General features: G+C 35.7%; 1 protein-coding gene across 1 annotated transcript in view; it reads right to left on the bottom strand.

Moving 5' to 3' along the window:
• LOC107745661 (rho-related BTB domain-containing protein 1-like) overlaps positions 1–24211 on the bottom strand; it is a 31780-nt gene that overhangs the window by 3767 nt on the left and 3802 nt on the right. Inside the window, exons 2-7 of the mRNA XM_016559586.1 lie at positions 6275–6329; positions 5896–6130; positions 4784–5742; positions 4494–4612; positions 1839–1989; positions 1152–1240 (exon numbers count right to left, since the gene is read on the bottom strand). Coding sequence (XP_016415072.1) covers positions 1152–1240; positions 1839–1989; positions 4494–4612; positions 4784–5742; positions 5896–6130; positions 6275–6329 — 1608 coding nt within the window. The remainder of the gene's footprint in view (positions 1–1151; positions 1241–1838; positions 1990–4493; positions 4613–4783; positions 5743–5895; positions 6131–6274; positions 6330–24211) is intronic.

Genomic DNA, 24211 nt, shown 5'->3' with positions numbered 1-24211 from the left:
CATAGAGGAGAAACAATAATGTACAGTATGTGGAAAATAATGTTTTTGGAACCTTAAACCACATAAACACATTTCATTACACCAAATACACAAAATAATGTTCTTTTTAGCAACATCATATGACCCCTTTAAATCATTGAGCCTGGTTCTGTTTGTTTACAGTACTCTGTTTGCAACTAATGTTGCCAGTCATTTCTTTAAGTGTATGTTTTAATAAAAAATATATTTACTAGGGCTAGGAAATATAACACACACACACACACACACAGACACAGACACACACACACACACACACACACACACACACAATCTTGAGATTATTTATCTAATTAATATGGAATGATGAACATTTAAATATCTGTTGCAATATCTATTTTTATTTCATGAGGCTACACTAATGTTTTTAGCATGAACATCTAACACAAATTACATGCCCCTTGTCCTGCAAAACACGGCGTTCTCAGGTACCAATCCCACATAAAAGGCTATAATTACTAATTTTATCATCAGTTGTCAGAGTTGAAAATAAAAGTTTAATAGAGTTATTGATAAGTCCTTGACAGTACTCAGCAAAAAGATGCCATTAAACAAATATTATGAAAATATATTTCCTTTATGCTGATTCAAATTGATTTCATTTCTTTGAAAACTCTCCTTTACAAGCATGACCTGGCCGCAACAAATAACATAAATATACAAAAAAATATTACAACATCAAACACAATACAACACATGAATCATGAATCACAACAACAATTTACCAGGGGAATAAAGCACAGAATCTGTTAAAAGTACCTTAATGGAAGTATGCTTAAAATTAAGTAGTTTTATATTAATTTGTAGATTATTCCAAGCAACAGAAGCATTATATTTAGCTCGGTTTGGTCCCAAGGAATATTAAGATATAACATGCATTTGTATTGTATTGTACTGTATTTGTAATTTAATTTGCGTATTTAGTACAGATATTTACGATAACAAGTTTTAACGTTAGGGGCGATTAATCGCCACTCACCAAATTAAACCTACGTGATTAATTGGCACTAATATTTATTTATATTACAATATTAGCACTAAAATTTACATTTACACATTTATGACACTTTTATCCACAATCAATTATCCACTTTAATAACTAAAGACAGATTTACCTGAGCAAGCTCTAGATAGATGAGTACCTCTCCATCAATTTCCTGTCCATCTTTAGATGCTTTTACTAACTCGCTCACAGCGTATTGCTCTGAGGAGAGAAAACATCTGTTAAACAGAAGGCACATTTAGATGAGCTGAGAAAATTGATTTAGAAACCATTTTTACTCGGAAATTGCTAGTAAATTTCACAAATAATTACAAAGAAAAAGCAAGAAACACCGAATTAAACATGAAATTTTGAAGTAGAAAGACTGAAATAGAATTTTCTAGTTTTATTTACTCCAAACTTCAAAACAAATTCAAGTTATTTACACTCCCTACTCTTGCAGACTGTAAATAAACTGATACACAAAAAAAGAAAATGTTTTTTCCTCCGGGGCGGCGCAGGCTATGCAAAACCTGAGGTAAATAGCTGCATCTGGAGTCACAGATAAATTTCAGCCTGTCACCACCACGTCATTAGATGACGTCCGCCGGACAGATTGTAGTGTGTGCCACACAAAGCTCCGCCGAGACGTTCTATTTTATTTGGCACCTTGACATCGCTCGTTGCTAAGCAACACAGAATGAAAGGGCTAAAAGGCCTGTTTGCTTTAGATTCGAGGTGGCCGAGCAGCTCTGCCCTGTGCTTGAGGAACGCGTGTGTTGTTTTGTGTGTCATTCGGAGCGTGTGGCAGAGAGCTCACCTGTCAGGGCGATGAGCCGTGGAAGGCACAGTCTGTTGGCCAGGGCGATTAGCTCCATTGGGTCCAGGTCTGCCATGGGCGACAGCTGATTGGTGTAGAGATACTCCAGCACTGCCTGCATACATACCCTGCTGGTGTTGGGGAATGAGACCTGGCAACACACAATCTTCTTTATTCTTCAAACAATCAATTTTGTCAATTCCATCTGGTGCCGCTAGTCAGCGTGAAATAGCATTTACAAGCCATTTACTTCTGAAATGTGACGATTCTGAGGGAAATAGGAAATCGTTGGGATAAAATGTAGAACAAGATTTGACTTTGTACTTCGGGGATTGATTTCATAGACGACAGGTTGTTGGAGAGGTTGAAAAATAAGAGGACTGGGAGATCTATCAACAAGGAAAGTCGGTTAAGAAGCAAGTTATAAGTTGCACACAAAAAAACCTGTTGTAACCTGCAGATGTTACCCCAAAGATTTGTTTTTGCTCAGTCTAAACCAATGTGTCAGGTTGATTTAGTCAAACTACTATACATAACAGTTTGCCCTCAATAAAACCAGTTTTATTACTATTACCGGTCAAAAGTTTGGTCAAAAGTTGAAAGATTTTTTATTTTATTATTAATATAATAATAATAAAATAATTATTATATATTTTTAAAGCCTCTTCAAGGCTGCATTTGATAAAAAAAAAATAGAGTAAAACATTAAGCGACAATAAGGACATTTATAATGTAATAAAATAATTGTATTTCAAATAAATGCTGTTCACTTAACTTTCTATTCATAAAAGAATCCTGAAAAAAAAATCATGGTTTCTAATTAAATATTATGCAGGAAAGACTGTTTTCAGCATTGATAATAATAAGAACCATTATTAATATTTGATCACCAAATCAGCATATTAAAATGATTTCTGAAGGATCATGTGACCCTGAAGACTGGAGTAATGGCTGTTGAAAATCACAATAAATCAAATTTTAAAATATATTTAAATAGAAAATCATTTTAAATTATAATGATATTTCACAACATAACTGTTTTTTTTTTAAATGTATTTTTAATCTTGGTAAACTTGGTGACTTCTTCCAAAATCATTAAAAAAAAAATCATAATTATTTTAAACTTTTAGTTTTTACAAATATTGTATATAATATTGTTGTTATTACATTTTCTTTTTTATAGAGATTTACTGAATAAATTTTTTTAGGGAGTTCTTTTATTTAAAATGGTTTAGTTATTTTTTAATGAAAAATTACACATACAAACCTTTTTTGTAATAACATGCACGGATGATTACATGTTGACTTTCATAGGATTTATAGGTGATTACTAAAGAAGTGTAAAACTCAAATGATTAATCATTATATATTTTAATTCAGCCATTATATATATTGTGTATTTAACAGACTCTGGTCAGATGACCTCTGGAGAGGAGACTATTTGGTCTTTAATCTCTATGAAACTGATGGCCGGCTCACCAGCAGTCCAGCATTACTAAGCACATTTGGGCAGCTCACGCAGACAGATGCTGCTACGTAACTCATTACATAATACTCTTCAAGGGCAAGCACGGTAGATTGCTGTGTTTTGCCGGGGTAGTCTAACCACTCCAAAAGAGAGTGCAAAGAAAAAGAGGATTTCAGCAAGCACTGTGGACTTAAGTCTGAAAGTAGGACGCTGTCTAAAATATATCTGTCCCAATTGTTACACTGGCATGAAATGTCAGAGCACTAAGGCAAAAAACAAAAAACAAAAACGGCCATCATGTATTTAGTCCCTGGTGCAAAGATTAACCGTAGAGGGAAACAGATCACTGTCTCTGAATGACGTCTGCTTTTCCTCCTTAGGGAGGAAACTCGGTCTGCTTTATTCCACCTGTTAAGGAGGAAATTAATGAACAGTGCCACAGATGAAAGCATCTATTTGGACAGTGGAAACAGGATTAAGTGTGCATGTGGCAGCAGTGGAATGAGCAAAAAGCATAATGTTTGCATCAAACAGCAGGAAGTGTCTGTATCGATTCTGCATCTCAGCTCATCAATTATGAATTATGCATGTAAATGGCTATAAATGGAAAAGTATGAGGCTAACTGTACTATAAGTTTATTATTTATACATTAATAAAAATGATTACAAAGACAAAAATATTTTTTTAAATATTGAAAAAATGACTTGTGGAAACTAAATCTAATACTGAAACAAAATAAAAATGAAAACAGTTTCCCAAATTCCCAAATAAAGTCCTGAATGAACAATTACTACAGCTAAACTGAAATAAAAAATCAATGCAAAACAAAATACAAATGAATGCCACAAAAAAGACAAACACCATGCACTCCAAAAAGGTCATGAGAACTGACAGATCATTCATCACTGCAGAAATAGATTTTCAAAACGTCACTTAGAGACACCAGGATGAGACTATTTTAGTTATTCAAGAATTTGACGCAATTTGTTGACAAGCCAGTGTCTGTAAAATGTGTCAGTGCGCATCTATTTGAGTATGTAAGCGCATGTAAATGTCTGAGCGGTGTGACCTTGTACCATCTGCTTGAGAACTGGCAGACTCATTAATGCTTAGGACGAAATAAAGATGTTCTGTAGACTTGTCAGTGCCCTAACTGGAGCTCATTAAATATTGTTTTCACACTCACCTCATCATTTGCACTCTCCATGAAAGAGCCCCCAAATAAGGCAGCCATCCAGTCACAGCTAGAGATCAGCAGTGGTTTGTGGGCGTTAATGGTGCCATCATCCAACCTGAACACCACATCTGCAAAGAGAGTCCAAAACTGATGAGAAACTATATTTTACAAAGATATCTTTCAACTAGAATAAGCATATTTCAGGAGGATGTTGCAGCAAATAATTAAAAATAATTTTAAAGAGACTGTGTTTCTTTCTCATTCAGAGTTAAAACAAACACATCTTGGTTCCTCAATACCTGTGAAGTTATTCTTGGCGAGACACTCTTTGATTCGGTTGGCCTTTCTCACATGGAACGCTTTTGTGATCTCTTGATTCATGAAGCCCTCATTGTTCATGATGTTCTCCACCATCATCCTAAGATCAAACACTTCTAGGATCTCTGCGATCTGGGCGATCTTCATCAGGTCCTTCTCCTTCTCATCCAGCTCACCAGTGTAGAGGAAGCGTAGGACAGCACTGAATGGTCCATGGTGGATGGAATGATCCATCTTGACGACAGTCATGAGAGCTGGTGCACCTGTGATCGGATTGATCCCGTTCTCCTTGTGGATGCTCTGGAAGGCCTTGCTCCAAGAGGCCAGAGACAGTTTGGTGCGCCGGTGCATCCCACTGAAACTCATCATCTTGAGGGTTCCGTCACTCTTGGATGCCCTGAGCGAGCAAGGTGAAAGATTGGGGAGAACGGTGATGTCCTCTTCCGTGTCCAGGCTTAGTGTGCGCATCAGTTGATCCCGCCCGTGACGCTCAGTTACCACCAAGCACTGGGACTCATCTGAGAAGTCCATATGAAAGAGGTCGAAGAATTTGGAGGATGAGGTAGACAGGTAGATCCTGTGGGCAAACAAGTGGATGTGTTCCTGAATGATGAACATAACATCAGCACACAGGGGGTTCTCAAGAAGCTGCTTCGGGCCATCCCGGTTTTTGGTTGGGCACTCAGGGATCTTAATAAGTGGTGGAGGGGCTTTGGGTGGCAGAAATGGTGCCTGCAACAGTGGCTTTTGGACCTTCCTCAGGTGGGACTTCCAGAATTGTAGGTGGCGTCTGGTAATGAGGGCTGCTCGGATGGCATTATCAAAGATATCCTTGATGCCAAACTGATCGAAAACGCTTGTCTCGTAGTATGGGAAGCCAAGCTCTTTGGCGACCTCCCTTCCACTCTCTGGAGGCAAAATATCTCCGGGTTTAATGGGCCTGTGAGAGACAAATAAATACAGCGGTAATATGACAGCGCTCCTGGCAAGAGCATATGCAAATTCCTGAGAAGTTGTTGCAGGGGAATTGTCAAAGAATATCCAAGTTCCAACTTATTGGATTCAGAAGAACAGGGGCTTTAGTTAACAGTACCTTGATAATGGTCGCCTAGCTCGATTGACTGCCTCCAGGTCAGCGTAGCGCAAGTCCAGCTGGCAACCGACCAAAATGACAGGTGTGCGAGGACAGAAGTGCTTGATCTCGAGGTACCACATGGTTTTAACATGGTGTAGGGAGTTGGGGTTGGCGATGGAAAAGCAGAGAACCACGACGTCAGACCTTCGAAAGTAAAAGTTGAGAAGTAAATCGAGTAACCATCCAATGAAAACTCATCTGTTTAACAACACAGGGCAAGACACCACGTAACACGCATGCTACCGGGATTTTAAGCCAAGAGTGCCGAATGTGACAGGTGCCAAGCGGTATCCATAGCAAAACCACAGTCCTTCAGTGTTTGGTGGACATGCAAAACCTGCGATCTCAATGTCAGCCTGACATTGACCCGTTGACAGCACGGAAAAGATTGCCTGTAGTTTACACAAGTCTTATGACGGAGACCACAAACTCCTTCGGCAATGCTTTTTTGTTTGGCTGCCTCTGTGAGGACTGGAACAAACATGATCAACAAAACAGACGAAACAAAAGCACAAAAAGGATGACATGCAGACATTCTGGCGCACTGCTGGCATACCTTTCTGTAGCAAGATTAGTACAAAGTCTATCCTGGGGAGGGGGGCAACACCTGTCACCACACGAGTAAGTGAATAATGTACGATCACCCGTTTGCCATCGTCCACTAAAGGAATCGTGCATTTCTTGCTGCAGAAATATAATTTCTTCTAATAGGGATTCTTGAAGTGTGTCACATTCCCCTCCCTAGCTAGTGCGAATCATGAACATGAATTTGGGTGCTAACAATCCATTAAGCATTGGAACACTGATGACTAAATTACCTTCGACATGACAAAAAACATTGCTTTATTACAAGCCATGAGCAATATTCTGCTGATATTATTTCTGGCCACATTAAGTAAATAAAATCATCAGCTGATGCTCTTTTTTATGGTGCATTCTGGGAATTTTTAGGGAGTAAACGTTTCAGTGCACTTTAATGAATTTAATTCACTAGACAGTGCACTACTAGTGAAGTAGGGAGTGGATTAAGACAGCCTAGGTTTTTAACATTATAAATCAAGACGTTTCTACCATCAATTCCTAAAAATAAAAAAGTGAATTGGGTTTGACATATTATGCATGACTGATAACACCAAGCAAACTCTTTCTTTAAAACTGGCCAGTAATTGTCTTATTAACAGAAAAACATAAAATGACCTTGAATGAAGTAGCAACAATACGAACATGAATGCTGCATGCTATGCATTCTAAATGTCTTGTAAATACATCTGTGAACATAACATAATTTATGTTAATTATGTTACCGCCATTACAAACCAAAATGAGAATATTTTGTTTATCCTGCACTGAAAATGTCAGAAAAAAAAGCATAAAAGCAGTGAGTGTGTGATGAATGCAAAGAAAGACCTCATTAACTAAGTGCTTGACACAAAATGGCCATGAGTTACCATAACAGTGTTCAGCTGTCATGTTCGACCCGCATTCAGTTGCAAATAGCTCAGTGTCTGATGTCAGAGCGAATGATGAAAGCATCTGATGGCAGGATGCTTCCTCTCTTTCTGTTCAGTAAAGTGGTGGCATTTGTGAACTGAAGAAGCAATTAAGATTTTCTCTGGTAATTTGTTATAAGATATTATCCAGAGAGCACTGTGCAATTTTCTCATGCATGCCCTTATATTTATGTTATTTTCAGCATCGTAGTTTAATTTGAGTCACACTGATTGCCATACTAAATAAATTAATATAATGCACCCTAATGCAATTAATTTCATTTGAAAAGGAATTAAAGGCATAGTTCACCCCCAAAAAAAAGTAATTAAATTAATTAATTTTTTTGAGGAACACAAAAGAAGATGTTTAGAATAATATTCACACTCCTCTTTTCTATACAATGTAAGTGAATGGTGACCAACAAAAGTATCATAAAAATCAATACAACTTATGTGCTGTAAGTCTTTTGAAGTCATACATTAGCTTTGCAAATGTACATATTAAAATTAGTCGTGTTTGGTCATGTGACACACAAGAAAGGTCTGTGTACTTTGTGTTCAATAGTGTTTTTTTTTTTTAAATACCTGAAAGCAGAAAAATTAGACTAAACGCGACATTTTGCAAAAAAAAAAAAAAAAAGTGTTTCAATGTTGTTGTATGTGTAATAACAGCTCTGGCTGTTAACTTGGCATCTAATGTAATCATAGAATAATAACACTAACAGTAAACGTCATCCATGCGATTTTATTACTTAATATTAAAATCATACAATTATTTTTCACGTCTTAACTCCAAGGGAACATTTTATTACATAATACAATATTAAATTACGGATATGGCCTTTAATGACTCCAATTAGTGAAACAACTGGAGAGACGCAAATAAAGGGCATTATGCAAAATGCAGCATCATCTCTAGTTTTCACCTTCACACATTCAATACATCTTCAGCTGACATCTTAAAGGTGAGGTGTAAAAAATTCACTGAAAAATCATCTTAATACACACTAAGACCTACATTTCTAAACCTAAAAATTCAGTTTCAACATGATGTTAATCAGCATATATGTCAGCTATATGTAAACTTATGGTTTAAACACTAGAGTAAGGCATCCATTCATGCACCTCTATTCATAACATCTCTAGACTTTAGGCACTCTATAACCAACACACAGTCTTATCCACTCATCTTTTATGTTACAATCTCTTCATATACAGTGTAATGACAGACTAATTGGCATTTTTAGGGTCTGTTCCAATGTAATTTAAAGTCTGGGACATTGTAATCAAATAATGAATTTTAGCTGGAATCAGTTCAAATACTGAGCAACACATGTTTGACCCAAAGTTGGGTTGAAACAACCCAGCATTTTTTAGAGTGTACAATCTCTTCATATACAGTGTAATGGCAGACTAATTGGCATTTTTAGGGTCTGTTCCAATGTAATTTAAAGTCTAGGACATTGTAATCAAATAATGAATTTTAGCTGGAATCAGTTCAAATACTGAGCAACACATGCACACACACACACACACACACACACAAAACTCACTAAAATTGGAAACTTAATTGCTGTCTTAAATGATTTAAACCAAAGTGGTGCCAAGGTTGAGTGCACTTTTTCCAGCCACTTCCAATTACAGATGAATTCAAGTTGGACAAAACAAAGTGGAAATCAAGTAGAAATGGACAAGGTAAATGTACTTTAAGAATCAAAGATAGGCTATGTCATAACATAATGATTTTTATTTAGAGCACATCAGTCTGGAGTGTCTGTTGCACTGAAGTTTGAACTCACACTTAAATCAAGAGATATGACTGTGCATAAGTCATGTAAACATAGCCTACACATTTATGCATGCATGCAATACATTATTTCTAGCTCATCTGACACAAGGTTGATTCTTCTAATTCTTACATAAGGTTGATTCTTTATTATTATTATTATTACTATTATTAATATAAATAAAACCAGTTAATTTAGATGCTCCCACAAGAAGCAGAATTATGGGTCAAATATTTTCAAAGCAATGTTTTTTTCTTCTTTTTTTATCACAGATGTAATGCATAGAGAATACTGACATTACCCCACCATTTGTAATTTTGGGAAATAATTTCATAATAAACCAAAAATTACACAAATTGTATAAAAAACGACACATCGTTGTCTCTTTGTAAGTTGATCAACTGTCCCACGAGGCTGCATGATGAATTACATAAGGACACCACCCTGCAAACAAAAACCATCACACAGTGGACACAAGCATACGTACCGTGTCTTTGTGATGTGTGTGTTTATTGTTAAAAACGACACATCGTTGTCTCTTTGTAAGTTGATCAACTGTCCCACGAGGTTGCATGATGAATTACATAAGGACACCACCCTGCAAACAAAAACCATCACACAGTGGACACAAGCATACGCACCGTGTCTTTGTGATGTGTGTGTTTATTGTTGTCAGAAGTCAATTGAGTAGCCTATACAGTGACTGCAGCTCGCTGATGAAAGAACAAACGCTCGTCGCTAGCTGGGCAAATGCTGCAAAACCATCTCCTAACCGTCACTACGTCCCCGTCTGTGAGCAAAAAAAAAGTTAATTCCTATATATCTGCAAGCGTACAGACTGATAAATATGCGGGTAGCCTATAGTGTGTCCTTCCCGATCGCGAGGCTCTTTGAGAGAATCATCATCTGTCGCGAGTCAGATGCGACTTCCATTGTGACGTCATAGCGCCGGTGCTATTAATAGCGCGCGCGTACGATTTCATTCAGGAAAACAAGGTGCCTCATATGTGCTGTGAGCCGAAGAAGAGCATCAGCCAGCTTCTTGGACGCTTATTTTCAGTGAAACCCAAAGCGAAACGCGTTCATTTAAAATAAGATAGGTCTTCAAATGTAATTACTCCTTTGACTTGACATGTGACCGCATAAGTGTCAGTCACTGTCAAGGCTGTCAGCCATCTGGCTAATCTAATGACACTGATGCTGTAAATTTCGAAATGTATATGAATTTATGTTACGAGCACAGTCAGATGTGCACACTTCATTTCCTTACACCCTGATTAGATGCTAAATGACTGACATCTCTGTGGTCTACTACATCATTTTAATCCAAATAAGTAGATTACCATCGACTCATTTCCGATATTATCTTCTGCATATATTGGATGAGCAAAAACCTGAATGGCCGATTAGTTCTGTTTCATAACAGCATAGTCCCAGTGTACATCAAAATAGACCAGACCTGTGAATCCAGTAGAAGAACAGACTGCCCTAATTCTAGCAATTTCCTAGTCTTTTTACTTGCTCGGAGAAACACAGCTCAAATTATGAATGAAACCAGGGCGGCGGAGCCAGACGCACATCAAGAGATACTTCAGGGCCCCGTCTCATGCCTATAAACCCAGAGGATGTTTTTGAATCATGCATGAAGTGCGTGACGTAGATATATTTATAACTGCTAGGAGCCTGATCCCTTGGTTTGCTGGAGGCAGTAAATGAATGAAGGCAAAGTTGAGTGGGACACATCCTGTAAACAGGATTATTCAGCTTCAGTCCTGGGATGTCTTAGCATGCCTGCTTGTCAAGTAGGTGATATCATGTGGAGCATAACATACAAGTGAAAATTTCCAATTTGTAATCTGTAATCCTTTGAATTAATTTGAACGGTTCACATAAAATTCCTGATATGACCCAGCTATCAGACTCATATTTTCATATTTTTCTGTGCATAACCAATGATACGTCACAATTGGTTTAAACGTTTTAAATGAAGGTTCTAAAACTGCACATTATTTCCACGTCATATCAAGCATCACAAATAAATCACTGTGCATTTCTTCAGTAATTTGCCATCTCAATACAATTGCAAATACCAATATTATGATAATTTACTTTGTGCTTCATACGACAAAAATTCATTTTACATTTAAATTTGGTGCTACGTGACAAAGCGGGGCCTTTTTCCATATCCTGATCCTGTGGTTAATCAAGATAGCCAGGACTAGTGATGTGGGAATCCTTTTAATCTACTAAAGCCGTTGATGTGCAGACAGAGTTGGCAGGTGAGTGTGCTAATCAGTCTTTAGCCAGTGGCACAATTAGATGCCTATGTTCATGGCTTCAGGAAGAAGGATCATTTTGAAAATAATTGCTGTGTGTGTGTGTGTGTGTGTGTGTGTGTGTCTGGTAGTCATTTATACTCATGTCAGTTCTGAGAGGTGGCCATGCATACAGTGGGCTCCAAAAGTCTGGGATCATCATGCAGCGAAAAAGCTTCTTTTTGCATTCTTTTCTAATTTAATCCATTGTTTTAATTGTAATTTATACAATCAGCATAGCTTTGAGTTTGAGTGTAGATTAAAAATGAATTGCAGATGTGAATGAATTTAAGATTTATAATATAAAGATTTATAATTAAGATATTATGATTATTATTATTATATCTCATAATGTTTTATATGTTTATATATATTTTATTTTAATTATATGAGTTTTACTGGATGATCAGATTAACTGGTTTTGCAGCTGTGGATTTTATGCATATAATATTTTACAATATGTTTGTTTTATTTTAGTATTTGTAATAATTTTATTCATATTCTCATTTATAGACATTCACACTTTTTATTACTTTATATTATATTATTGTATTTATTTTATTTCCCCTAGTTTAGCTGATGTCATACCTGAATATGATTTTATTTCACCGCAATATGGAAGTATATTCATTTATTCTCATTTACTCTCATGTATTGTATTCTTATTTAATATTTATTATGTATATATAAATACACACACATACAGTATATATTTAGAAACTATTTACATGTATTTACATGTGTATATTTATATTCATATAATTTAATATATATATATATAATTTAATAACTAATTTATGATGAAATTGAAAAAAGAAAGACAGATTTGTATACTCATGCTGCGTCTGAAACCACATACTTCCGAGTATGCGAAAGTATGTGAGATGAGTAGTGTCCAAATTCATTCGAAAAACAGTAGGCGAAAAGTACCCGGATGACCTAGGCTACTACTTCATGGCGGATGTAGTAGTACGAATTTCATTCATACTACTACCCATATCCATTCTAATTTTTTTTTAACATTCGCGATTTTAAATTCAATTCGAATGTAGTAGGCCTACCTACTCAGACAGTACGCGATTTTGGACGAGTTTGAAAACAAAGCAGTTTCAGCCAGTAGGGGGAGTAGGGGGAGCCAATGTGGGTTGTCATAGTGATGCCCTGTGTTTACTTCAGACACTGATGAGCTGCGACTGAGGAAAGCAACAAAATTTGCTTGTCCTCTTGATAACTCAAGTATGTCAAAACATTTAAGCTCACATTTGTTATGTCTTTGTAGTCAAACAAATTGGCATGGGAAAAATAATCGAGATGAGTTTGTCACGGTTAGTTTGGTAGAGCGACAGTTGGTCTGTTTTATGATTTCGGCCACCGATCTAAATGTAAATGGTAAAAGTACCTCAGAATGTGATATTCTTACAAAAAAGACCCAAAAATTGTAAATATGTATATATTTAGGGAAATATATCTGTTTAACAAGAGTATGGTAACTTGTGTAATGCGTGACCGTTACAATTTGAATGATACTAGTGTATTAGCTGTGTGATGACGAATGAGTTACAGAGTATCATTTCAAATGGTTACATAACTGTGTTCACACAGAAGACATAAGGGCTTATTAAAGGGATTTTAATGTGTATTTTTCAATATACTGATGAAATGTGTTTTGTGAACAGAGTAAGACTGTATTATTCATATTCTCATTTACATCCATTTATAGACATTCTCACTTTTAATATATTTAATTTATTTTATTCCCCTTACAATTTTAGTTTGCTGCTGTCAAAAATATCATTATGTAAGGATAAAAGAAACTCAGCCTTTGTAAACAGCTCAGAGTAATCATGTCATCTCCATAAGAACGATATGATTGCCAGAACAAATTTACCGGGATTTTTTTAAAAGTCCTGTTCACACATGATCTCTTTATCTTAATGGTAACTTACCGGTAATTTACCAGTAAAGACTGTGTGTGTGAAAGGAGCTAAACTCTTCCTCTGCATATATGCTTTGAAACTGAATTGCTTAACGTTCATCTGGGAAAACAGTATGCATTATCTCACTAGATTTGTAACGTAGCTTAATCATTTATAAACCTTTGCCAACACAGGAGAATACATCAACCTATTTCTAAATATGTCATTTATTGTATATCGCGATTTCAAAATAAAAGTTTCTGAGTTTACATGTGGCCAAATATTAAAATTTAATGGATTTCAACGTTGTTTAACCACTCTGTAAAGTGAAACGTCACCATGCTGTTGGCGCCCTCTGCAGGTATTTGTTATAATACTTAATGTACTTAAGTTGGTTATGTTCATATTATGTATAGGCATATTGTATTATGTATTTTAACAGTGTTGTTCAATAAAACCATGCGATTACTTGGTTTTGATATTTTATTTGAGCCAATTATTATTGCCTCATCGTTAGTTTATATAGGCTATAGATAGTCTAAAGCAGTGGTCGCCAACCCGTCGATCGCGATCGATAGATCGGTAGATCTTTATCACTGTCCCAGTAGATCCCGAAAATAACAGTAAAATAAGTACAAAAATGCATTACATTTCTGGGGTTATATTAATGTATCACTGAAGGGAACTGTCTTGAGAAAAGTTTCGATGGCAATGGCATTTTCTTCTCTGTGTAAAGCGCAGCTCTGCTTTGTTTACAGCGGTAAACAAGGAAACGCTATATTCGGGTGGTTCATAAGCAGTGTTGCCAAGTCCGCGGTTTTCCCGCGGAATTGGGCTACTTTAACACTGTTGCCGCGGGTTGTTGTTCATGTCCTTGTTCATGTTGTAGCGACCCAAATAACGTGATATTTAGCCCCTGGAATGTGAATTTTACTGGAAGATCCCTGCCGAAAAACGTGTATTTTACCCCCCGAATTTTTTAGTAAATATAATGGGCAATATATTCCGTCACCAAAAATTATTGAGGTCATGTATATATATTGCGCGATAAGTCGATATATTGATTATTGCGACAGGTCTAACTGATACATTCTTGTTCACGCATAGACTGCTCTGGTTGAATACAACCAGCCTTTAAACTGCAATGATCAATCTCAAAGGGGTAAACAGATGGCAAAAGCCAAGCCAAGTTTGATTGTGCCCCTGCAAAATCTGTCCAGAGACATGTTACGTAAGGCTGATGTGCAAGTAGCCACGTTTACAAACCTCCCTAGATTTATCCTGTATTAACGCTCCATGCAGTCCCATCTGGATACTGGATGTATAATTCCTTGGCCTAGGCAGTGGCCAACAGTAGACACGTGTCCCAAGAAGACAGGCTTTTTACTGGCGTGTCTTCCTCTTTAAATGGCAGCCTAGGTAAGACAAACAAATCATGACATGAAGTCATAATGTTTATTCATGAATAAAATGTAATTTTGTTTGTATGTGAGTCAAGTGCAATTAAGGCATAATGCATGTTTCTAAAATATTTATTTATGCAAGTGTATGAGATTTGCTTGATTACTGGATGTATAATTCCTTGGCCTAGGCAGTGGCCAACAGTAGACACGTGTCCCAAGAAGACAGGCTTTTTACTGGCGTGTCTTCCTCTTTAAATGGCAGCCTAGGTAAGACAAACAAATCATGACATGAAGTCATAACGTTTATTCATGAATAAAATGTAATTTTGTTTGTATGTGAGTCAAGTGCAATTTATTTATTTATTTCAGGTTTATTTAACAGGGACAATGCACATCAACAATACATAAATGCACAATGTGCCAGAATTAGCCAGAAGGCTATTTTGCATCTGCAGTCCCTGAAAAACGTTTTTCAGGGACTGCAGAAACGTTTTTCTGCAGAAATTAAGGCATAATGCATGTTTCTAAAAGATTTATTTATGCAAGTGCATGAGATTTGCTTGACATTTGCAATGCAAGGGGTTTTGGAGAGATTAGACTATTTGCTCTTTTTTGTGCTGACGTATCTTGTTCATTAAAATCTTGTCAACGGTACTTTAGGAAATTGTCTGGATATACATATTTCTGTTCATCTATTCTGTGTTCTCTGTAGTATTTAGGGTTTTTCTTTTGAGTATCTGCAGACCCCTGGAGGCCAATGAAGATACTGCAGGTCATATGGGTTATGTGTCTTAATTAATCAAACGTGGGTAAACAGGCTATATGTATTAAAGCTTGTGGAATTAAAAAATAAAAGTGCCTTTATTTTACAATCCTGACTTTTTCCTCACAATTTGAGTTTATATCTGACAATTCAGACATTTTTTTGTCTCAGTTCTGACTTGTGAGATATAAACAGAATTGCAATGGACTTTTTCTCACAATTCTAAGTTTACATGTCATAATTCTGACTTTTCTTAGAATTTCAAGTTATAAACTCGCAATTGTAAGTTAATATTTCACATTTGCCTTTTTTCCTATGAATTCTGAGGTTACATCGTGCAATTCTGACTTTTTCCTCTGAATTCTAAATTTACATCTAGCATTTCTGACATTTTCCTCAGAATTCTGAGCTTTATCTTGCAGTTCTGACTTGTTTTCTCTGAATTCTCAGTTTACATCTCGCAATTCTGTTTTTTTTTAACCTGCCCTGGAACTTTTTATATCACAGTTTGAACGTTTTTCTCACCTCACAATTGTGTTTATATCTCACAATTCTGACTTTTCTTTTCACAATTTTAGAACAAAAGGTATGAGTATAATAATGATTCTAACATAACAGTATAAATATACATAAAATATACATAAAACTCACATTATTACTGTATGTAACTAAAAGCAAATAGGAAGCACCAAACATCATTCAACATCAAAAATGTATAAAAAGCAATGTAAAATATTTAGCCTAAAGAATTTGTAAGTAACCTGTACTACAACATATAAAACCCTTGTGACAACTTGCCCCAATATAAAATATACCTTCATAATAGTTGACCCTAATGCTCCCCATTGTGTTCTCGTTTACCCATATTAAATACATGACAGAAATTTACATTTTACATAATAGTTGAACCTTATGTGTCCATTGTGTTCTTGTTACCCAAGAACTTGCTTACCCATATTAAATATCACAAAATTAAAAATGTACATTAAAACACGTCTACTGTACAAACTGTATATTCTATCACCCTAGACCAACTTTACACCTGAACCTACCCCTTACAGAAAACTTTCTGCATTTTTAGATTTTCAAAAAACTTAATTCTGTATGATTAATACACTTGTTTTATAAGCTTGACCTAAATTGAGGTCCCCACCATGACCACGAGTCCCCTTGAGTCTGTGTGTATTCAGGTTTAAGTCTCCACCGGGATATAAGAACAGGTACACACACACACACACGTTTGTTTCTGTGAATTGTGGGGACTTTCCATAGTCTTCTATTACTTGTATACTGACCAAACGATATTTTTTATCCCCTAACCCTAAACCTACCCCTTACAGAAAACCTGTTTGCATTGTTACACTTTCAGATAAACATAATTTACTATTTTAATAATTTTTTTCCCTTGTGGGGACCGCAGGCCTGAAAAATGTCAGGTTTTACTATCCTTGTAGGCATATGTAGCATAAACAAGCACACACACACACACACACACACACACACACACTTGTGTACCTACACTCAAACCTCATAGTTTCTGAGATGCATTCCTTGTGACAACTAGCCCCAGTCTCCCCCACATTGATACAGAAGAAGCGTCGATGTAATGTCAAGAACTGGAAATATGTAACAATGGCGCCATCTAGTGTTCTTTAAACAGCAACGATAACTCGAATCCCTTAACGTCAATCGAAAACGGTTTATTATCTTTGCAAAAGTTATCTATTAACCTTGTAAAAATACATATACGATAATTCTACAGAAAGACTTTTGTAGATGATATTGGATTATGCCCTGCTCAGTGTGAACAAAACACAACAGCATAAACATTATGGAAGACAAATGTGGAAACATATGGCTTAGTCAATACAAAACTGTTTATTGATGTAAGATTGTGCTTAATAATAATGTTTTGATATTGAAGGGTTCGTATCACTCTGTTAAATTATGTATTGCACTTCAATAGCCACTCTAGTCATCAATTCAGAGCTTCGGAACATAATAAAGTAAAATAAAGGCAACTTTAACACGCTGCCATATCTTAAATTGTATAGCCTAATATATTTCCACAACGTTTCTCGAAAGCATTCGCTATATTTAACAGTAAAGTTTTTTGAGGGTTATTACATGCTGGGATACATATTTTTTCAGGAACGGAGCCAATGGACAGAGCAGGAAGTTGCTGCACACTGGTAGCCTACACTGGGGCACATATTTCAATGTGTAAAGTTGCTCTGGGGTCTACTTCAACATGGCCACCGTCGGCACAGGTGAAAGCGAGCCTGCACAGGTGAGAGGACATCACACCTGACCTTTTCTTTTCACTCTCCTCTCTCTTCTTCTGACATAAAAAGCGTTATTACTGCAGATGTGAGCACTTCTGTTACTTTAGATTGCGTGACAGCTGTGAAAGTCATGGTAAGGTTAATCTAGACTGTCAGTGTCGATACTGTTATTTGGCAAATGTCTCCATAAGCATGTTTCTACGCATGCAGGTTTATCTGAGCTAAATAAATGTGAAGTGTATCTTTAAAAAGGTGAGCGCGTTTGCATATTTCGCGGGAATTTTCTGACGCGCGCTCTGCGATTGTGTTGATGTTGTCAAGTTGTGAAATATGTTCTCGTTGCTTTGGATGACAGTTAAGGATTTTTTTCAAATCACATAAACACATATTGAACAACATGTTCGTATAATTATCATATTAGCTCTATTTTTATATTTTCTGTACAACTGAATGGTGCTTGCATTCAAAACTCACTGACAACTCTACTAGTATTGGTTAAGCTGTTTAAAATGGTTATTTCAAGGCATTGCAAATGTGTTCTGGGTAGCTGCTAAGTTGATGGTTCAGTGTGTTTGCTAAGGTGTTTTGGGTTGCTAGATGGGTTCATATTTTGATACCCTCAAAAGCCCACCCTCAAATCTCTGTGATGCTCTTATCATTAATAGTAATCATAATAATAAGAATATTATTACTAACAATAAGGCAAAGTTTCATTAATAATGCATTAATTGGTTTTGATGAATAAGACATTACCAAACCAATTATGTGGGGCTTAACATCAATAGATACACATTCAAATATGAACATATAAATGTGAAATGTTCATGGAATTTCCATTTACAAGTAATTATGTAATGCTTAAATGTAACTAATTGGACAAATATATGATAATGCTATTAAACAATGTAGTTATCAAAGTTATTAATACAATGTAACCCAAGTGAAATTCTTGTAAGGTACATTGACATATTCAAATAATGAACGCTGCCACGATTTGGGCTTAGTGAAATTTTGTAGTATTATGAAATAACATTAATAACAATAGTAATATAATGAAATACTATTATAATTTGAAATGATTGGTTTCTATTTTTCAATGTTTTAAAATGTAATTTATTCCTGAGATGGCAAAGCTGAACTTTTAGCATCATTACTCCAGTCACTTCAGTGTCACATGATCCTTCAGAAATCAATCTGCTATGCTGCTTTGCTGCTCAAGAAACATTTATTATTATCAATGCTGAAAACAGTTGCTGCTTAATATTTTTTGCCTAATAATTGGCATAATTTGCCGAATTCTTTTGATGAATAGAAAATAGGAAGCAAACAAAAAAAACAGTTTTAACAGTAGTGTATCTCATGTGCATGGATGGATGTGAAGAAATACATAACTGTAGGTTGTTTTTTTAAAATTCAAATTCAAATTTGCATTCCTATGTGGTTTGTTGGTGCTTTGTGCTTGAAAGTTTTTACACAGTGATTGATTGATTACTAGGTCATGTAACTATTGTGTTTTGTGCAGACAACATGGCTGATATGTGGGAAACAATAATTTTCCGTATAGCAACAGTACAAAGTTAATGGTTTATTATTACAGTGCGGGCAAACTATGAGGTGGAACAAGGAAATGCGGGTTATTCAGAAGTCCGGAGCGGATTGGGTAGAGAAATCCTGCCCCTGAGAGGCTGAACAACATGCATTTACTGTTTCCATCCCATGTATGGAGATCATCTCTCTGTAAACCTAAATGGCTAAATGTGTGTCTGTTCCTCGGTCAGCCGTCTGTCTTCCATGCTTGCTTACTTTCTTAATATGATTGTGTGCATTTACTTGCATTTTTATTTTATTTATGCAATTGGCACTCATCCACCTTTCATTGCCACCACAACAAAAACAAAGCCTGTGCGATACAGTTATTACATGCTCAGTTGAACCCTAAGGAAGATCTGAATGCAGCACATTCAAGTTGTCTATTCTCCAGGCTTCTTCTGGAGATAAACAAATGAGCCAGTGATGCGTTGATGATGCAAATGTTACAAGTGCTGGCCCGTGACTCAATGGGCCGTTGGTTTGTTTGACTGACACAGCTGGCGATGATACAGAGATGGTGAATGAGACCTTCTTTTAGCTGCGACCCCGAGCAAAGGGGGTCGCAGAAAGGCTACCTTAGGTACGGATGACTCCAGCTGACCGGCTGACCGACCTTTGCATCATGCGGTTGGATGAGAGATCGTCTTCCAGCAGCACAGCGAAAATGAAGACAAAAGGTCATTTCACATGTTTTATGATGACCGTTTAACCCCTGGTGCTGTCAATAGTGCTGTCAGAATACAATATAAACTCATGACCTCTGGCCAGTCTTACACTAAAAAATGCTGGGTTAAAAAGGGACAAACCCAGCTATTGGGTTGTTTTGACCCAACGGTTGGGTTCAAAACAACCCAACTGCTGGGTCAAAACAACCCAATAGCTGGGTTTGTCTCTTTATAACCCAGCGCTGGGTTATATTTAACCCAGCATTTTTTAGAGTGTAAGAAGAATGAAATTGTAATATTATCAAATTTGATGCAAGTAAATAAGTTAAACTTGTTTCTTTAATATAAAAATGCACAAAATACATTTTGTAAAATGTTATTTTATAAACCTTTACAAACAGGAAAAAATTTTGTCCTTTGATTAGGGTTCAAAGTATGGTCTGAAACTTTAAAATGGTATCAAATAGGTTTCTTGACACAATTACTGCTTCTAGTGGTGCAGAAATTAAACACGTCAACTTTGCCCTTAATTGGCAAGAAGGAAACTTGTCTTGCAAAGAAAGATAACATTTATTTTGCAATATTTTCCATGTGTAATTGACCTATATTCAGAACTAATTTCTTGTAGCACCACAAATACAGTCAGAATGATGATGCATAACTAATAAAAAGCATAGCTAATAAAATAAGCCCTATGTATTGTTTACATATTATTACAGAACTTTCTGTTATACAAAATGGTGATGAAAAACATGTCAGTTGGGGTAAAGAAGGGGCTGTTTCATTTTTAGCTTTATAGTATGAAAAGTCCATTTAGAAAAAAAATTTGATATAGTGGGCAATATATAATATTAAGATGCACATTGCTAGGGCCTTTATGTAAACATAAAGCATCCAATAAATGACACTGACACAGCAAAGATGCAAATAAGAATGTTAACCCAGGGTTTGGGAATGTACATTGTGAAACATCAGCATTTGAATACCCAGGATTAATTGATAAGCCCAGCTAAATTATGAGCAGTGCCAAATGTCAAGCTAAGTAGCCCAGGATTCTGTTGTTCCAGAGTTTACTATTTCAAGTGTGAAAAGACCTTTTTAGTGCAAATGTGAGATCTTACATACATCTGTACATAATAGGGGCCTTTTTAAATACACAATGGATCTACAACCCACTGTACAGTTCTACTTCCCAGAAAAGACAGATGAAATACGCCTAAACTTCAGTTTACTAAATGCAATCAGTTTTTGGAATCTTAGTCTGTCAAGAGTGTCAAACAACCTCTTGGCACAAGTGACTGAGAGTGCATTTGAGAAGGTATATCAAATCACAAAGCATTGCCATGTTTTGAAAACTGTTTGTTTTACAACCAAGACTGTAAGCATGTTATAAATGGAGACAGAATAGGTGATTTTCGTGGTACATCTGTAGGTGAACTATCTGTCTGTCTGAAATGTGAGACAAAGTAAAAAATTTAATTTGTCTAAAAGTATAGAAAATTCCAGAGTGCTAAGGGAATTTAAGGGAGGTTTACCTTTGGACTCTAGTAATCTATTGTGTCTGCTTACATCTTAGTAACTTGAGTCACTGTGGTAGTATCCATAAAAGTTTATGGAGTTGAGTTAAGAGCTTTTTAATGCAGTCAAAAAGACCTTCAGTGGCATAAACTGAAACTGACGTGGCTTACAAGACGTTGCAGTATTGAATGATGAATTCACTTTTTGCTCCGTAGTTGCAAACACACTTAATTCTTATGTAAAATAGGCTCAAAATAGATTGTACATTAATCACAAAAGGCAGCACCATTTGCCTGCTGTAATTAACGTCATGCTATTACCACCCATAGAAAGCAGGCGATACAGTAAACATACGTTTTTTAAAGAGATTTTTGTGTACATTTTCTATTGATTATGGGAGCTGTAATTCATCAAAAGATAATAAAATGAAGGAGAAGAGCATTACAATACAATTTTACAATGTAAATTGCTGTTTGCAAACAGGATGTCTTTGTACCATTACCGTTACCGATTTGTTTCATTTCTTTGAAAAATGTGGTGATAAAACAACAGAGACATTATGAATTCTCTCCTGAGTGTATTCATAAAATTCACAGCATTAAGATTAAGGCAACTTTTAAATACCATATAACACTTATTTTATGTTTAATGTAATATTTAGAGTTAGTCAATGATAAAATGTTATGGTCCCATCCATTAAATTATTCAAAAACATACTACGAATGCAATTTAATGCTAATAATGAGATGAACGCACATCTTCTATAATGTGGTATGCCTGTGCTAATATCATAATTATGAAAAAAGGCCTAATTAAAAAAAATATAGTCAATGATAAAATGTTATGGTCCCATCCATTAAATTATTCAAAAACATACTACGAATGCAATTTAATGCTAATAATGAGATGAACGCACATCTTCTATAATGTGGTATGCCTGTGCTAATATCATAATCATGAAAAAATGTAGGCCTAATTCTTAAAAACAAAACCATAGTAAATATTGTGGAAAAATTACTTATTAATATAAAAAAAAATAAAAAACTTTTATCCACAAAGTAATGTGGCACAATCAACATGCAATAATTAATCAAACAAACAAACAAATAAATAAATAAAACAGGAAGTGATGTCATGGAGAGGAGCCGGTCAGTAAGTCTCTTAAAAGATAGCTTGAGATAATTTGATAAATCAAGATAATTTGACATTTTTATGACTAGGCAAGGTTAGTTCAGAAATGTAACGTGGTACGATTTCCCAAAAATGCATGTATTAATGCATAATATTTGTATAAAACATTTTTCCTGGAGAATGTATTTTAAAAACTATTTTAAAATTATTCAAATGTGTCACTCGCATATATTCAAGGTGTATGGATTTTTAAAATTTGTTTTACTTTGTTGAAAATGGTATTAGTTTTTCAAAACCACTTTTGCCTGTTAGGCTGTACCGTTTTTAGCACTGGTCTTCCCATGAGATTTTCAGGAAATGAAGTAGTCACTCTCAATAATTGCTGTCAGTGATTAGAAGTATTTTTGTTTGTTTAAAAGAAGCAATTTGTGGTGTACTTGGAATGTTGTTCAAATGATGTTGCAATGCAGTGACGATGAGCCATACAATCTGCGTTTCATCTTGATTTATACATTCACCAGAAATAGCACAACTTCATTGTGGATTCCAAACCTTACATGTCAAGCCTCTTGCTGTATTTTCTCAGTCAGTGTGTCCTGAAGTTAGTCCAGGTGTTGTGCACCATTTAGTTTGTTACAAACAAATTGCATAACAGCTAAGCAACGTCCCTTCGGGGAAAGTATGATATAAGGTAGTAAACTATGTCTAGAGGTCCACAGGGCAATGATACTCTTTCGACTTTTGCTATGCAACCATTTGAGAGGCTAAAAAAATGTCTTTTGTGGGCCAAGAGCAGAGACTATAAATTCTAGAAGAGAAAAAACAGCCTTTTGAAATGATGTTTAGGTCTGCAGTTCTTCATGTGCTGATGTGTCACATTCTTCTTTCTTTCTGAGTTGTAGTTGTTATTTATGTGAGGGAACTGAGTTAAGCTGTATGTCTCTTATAGTATATCCTGTTTAGTTGTCTTTGTTTTTTCTTCTTCTTCCTGCTCTCACGGTATGTGGCTCTGACTGTTTGCATGGTCCTGTTTGTTTCTACAGCCAGTGTGGAACAGCTGCGATGGTGTATTTTGAAAATACTATAGAAATGCATTAATGTGAAGATGGTAAAGATAAGCTGACTAATCTTCACATATGTGACCCTGGACCACAAAACCAGTCATAAGGGTCAATTTTTCAAAATTGAGATTTATACATCATTTGGCTGAGATACAACTATTTAAAAATGTGGAATCTGAGGGTGCGAAAAAATCAAAATACGTAGAAAATCGCCTTTAAATAATGCATATTGCTAATCAAAAATTAAGTTTTGATATATTTACGGTAGGAGATTTACAAAATATCTTCATGGAACATGATCTTTACTTAATATCCTAATGATTTTTGGCATAAAAGAAAAATCAATAATT

The sequence above is a fragment of the Sinocyclocheilus rhinocerous genome, unplaced genomic scaffold, assembly GCF_001515625.1.
Source record: "Sinocyclocheilus rhinocerous isolate Xijiao unplaced genomic scaffold, SAMN03320098_v1.1 scaffold768, whole genome shotgun sequence".
In the NCBI taxonomy this organism is placed as follows: Eukaryota; Metazoa; Chordata; class Actinopteri; order Cypriniformes; family Cyprinidae; genus Sinocyclocheilus; species Sinocyclocheilus rhinocerous.
This window is presented reverse-complemented; position numbering and strand designations above follow the sequence as displayed.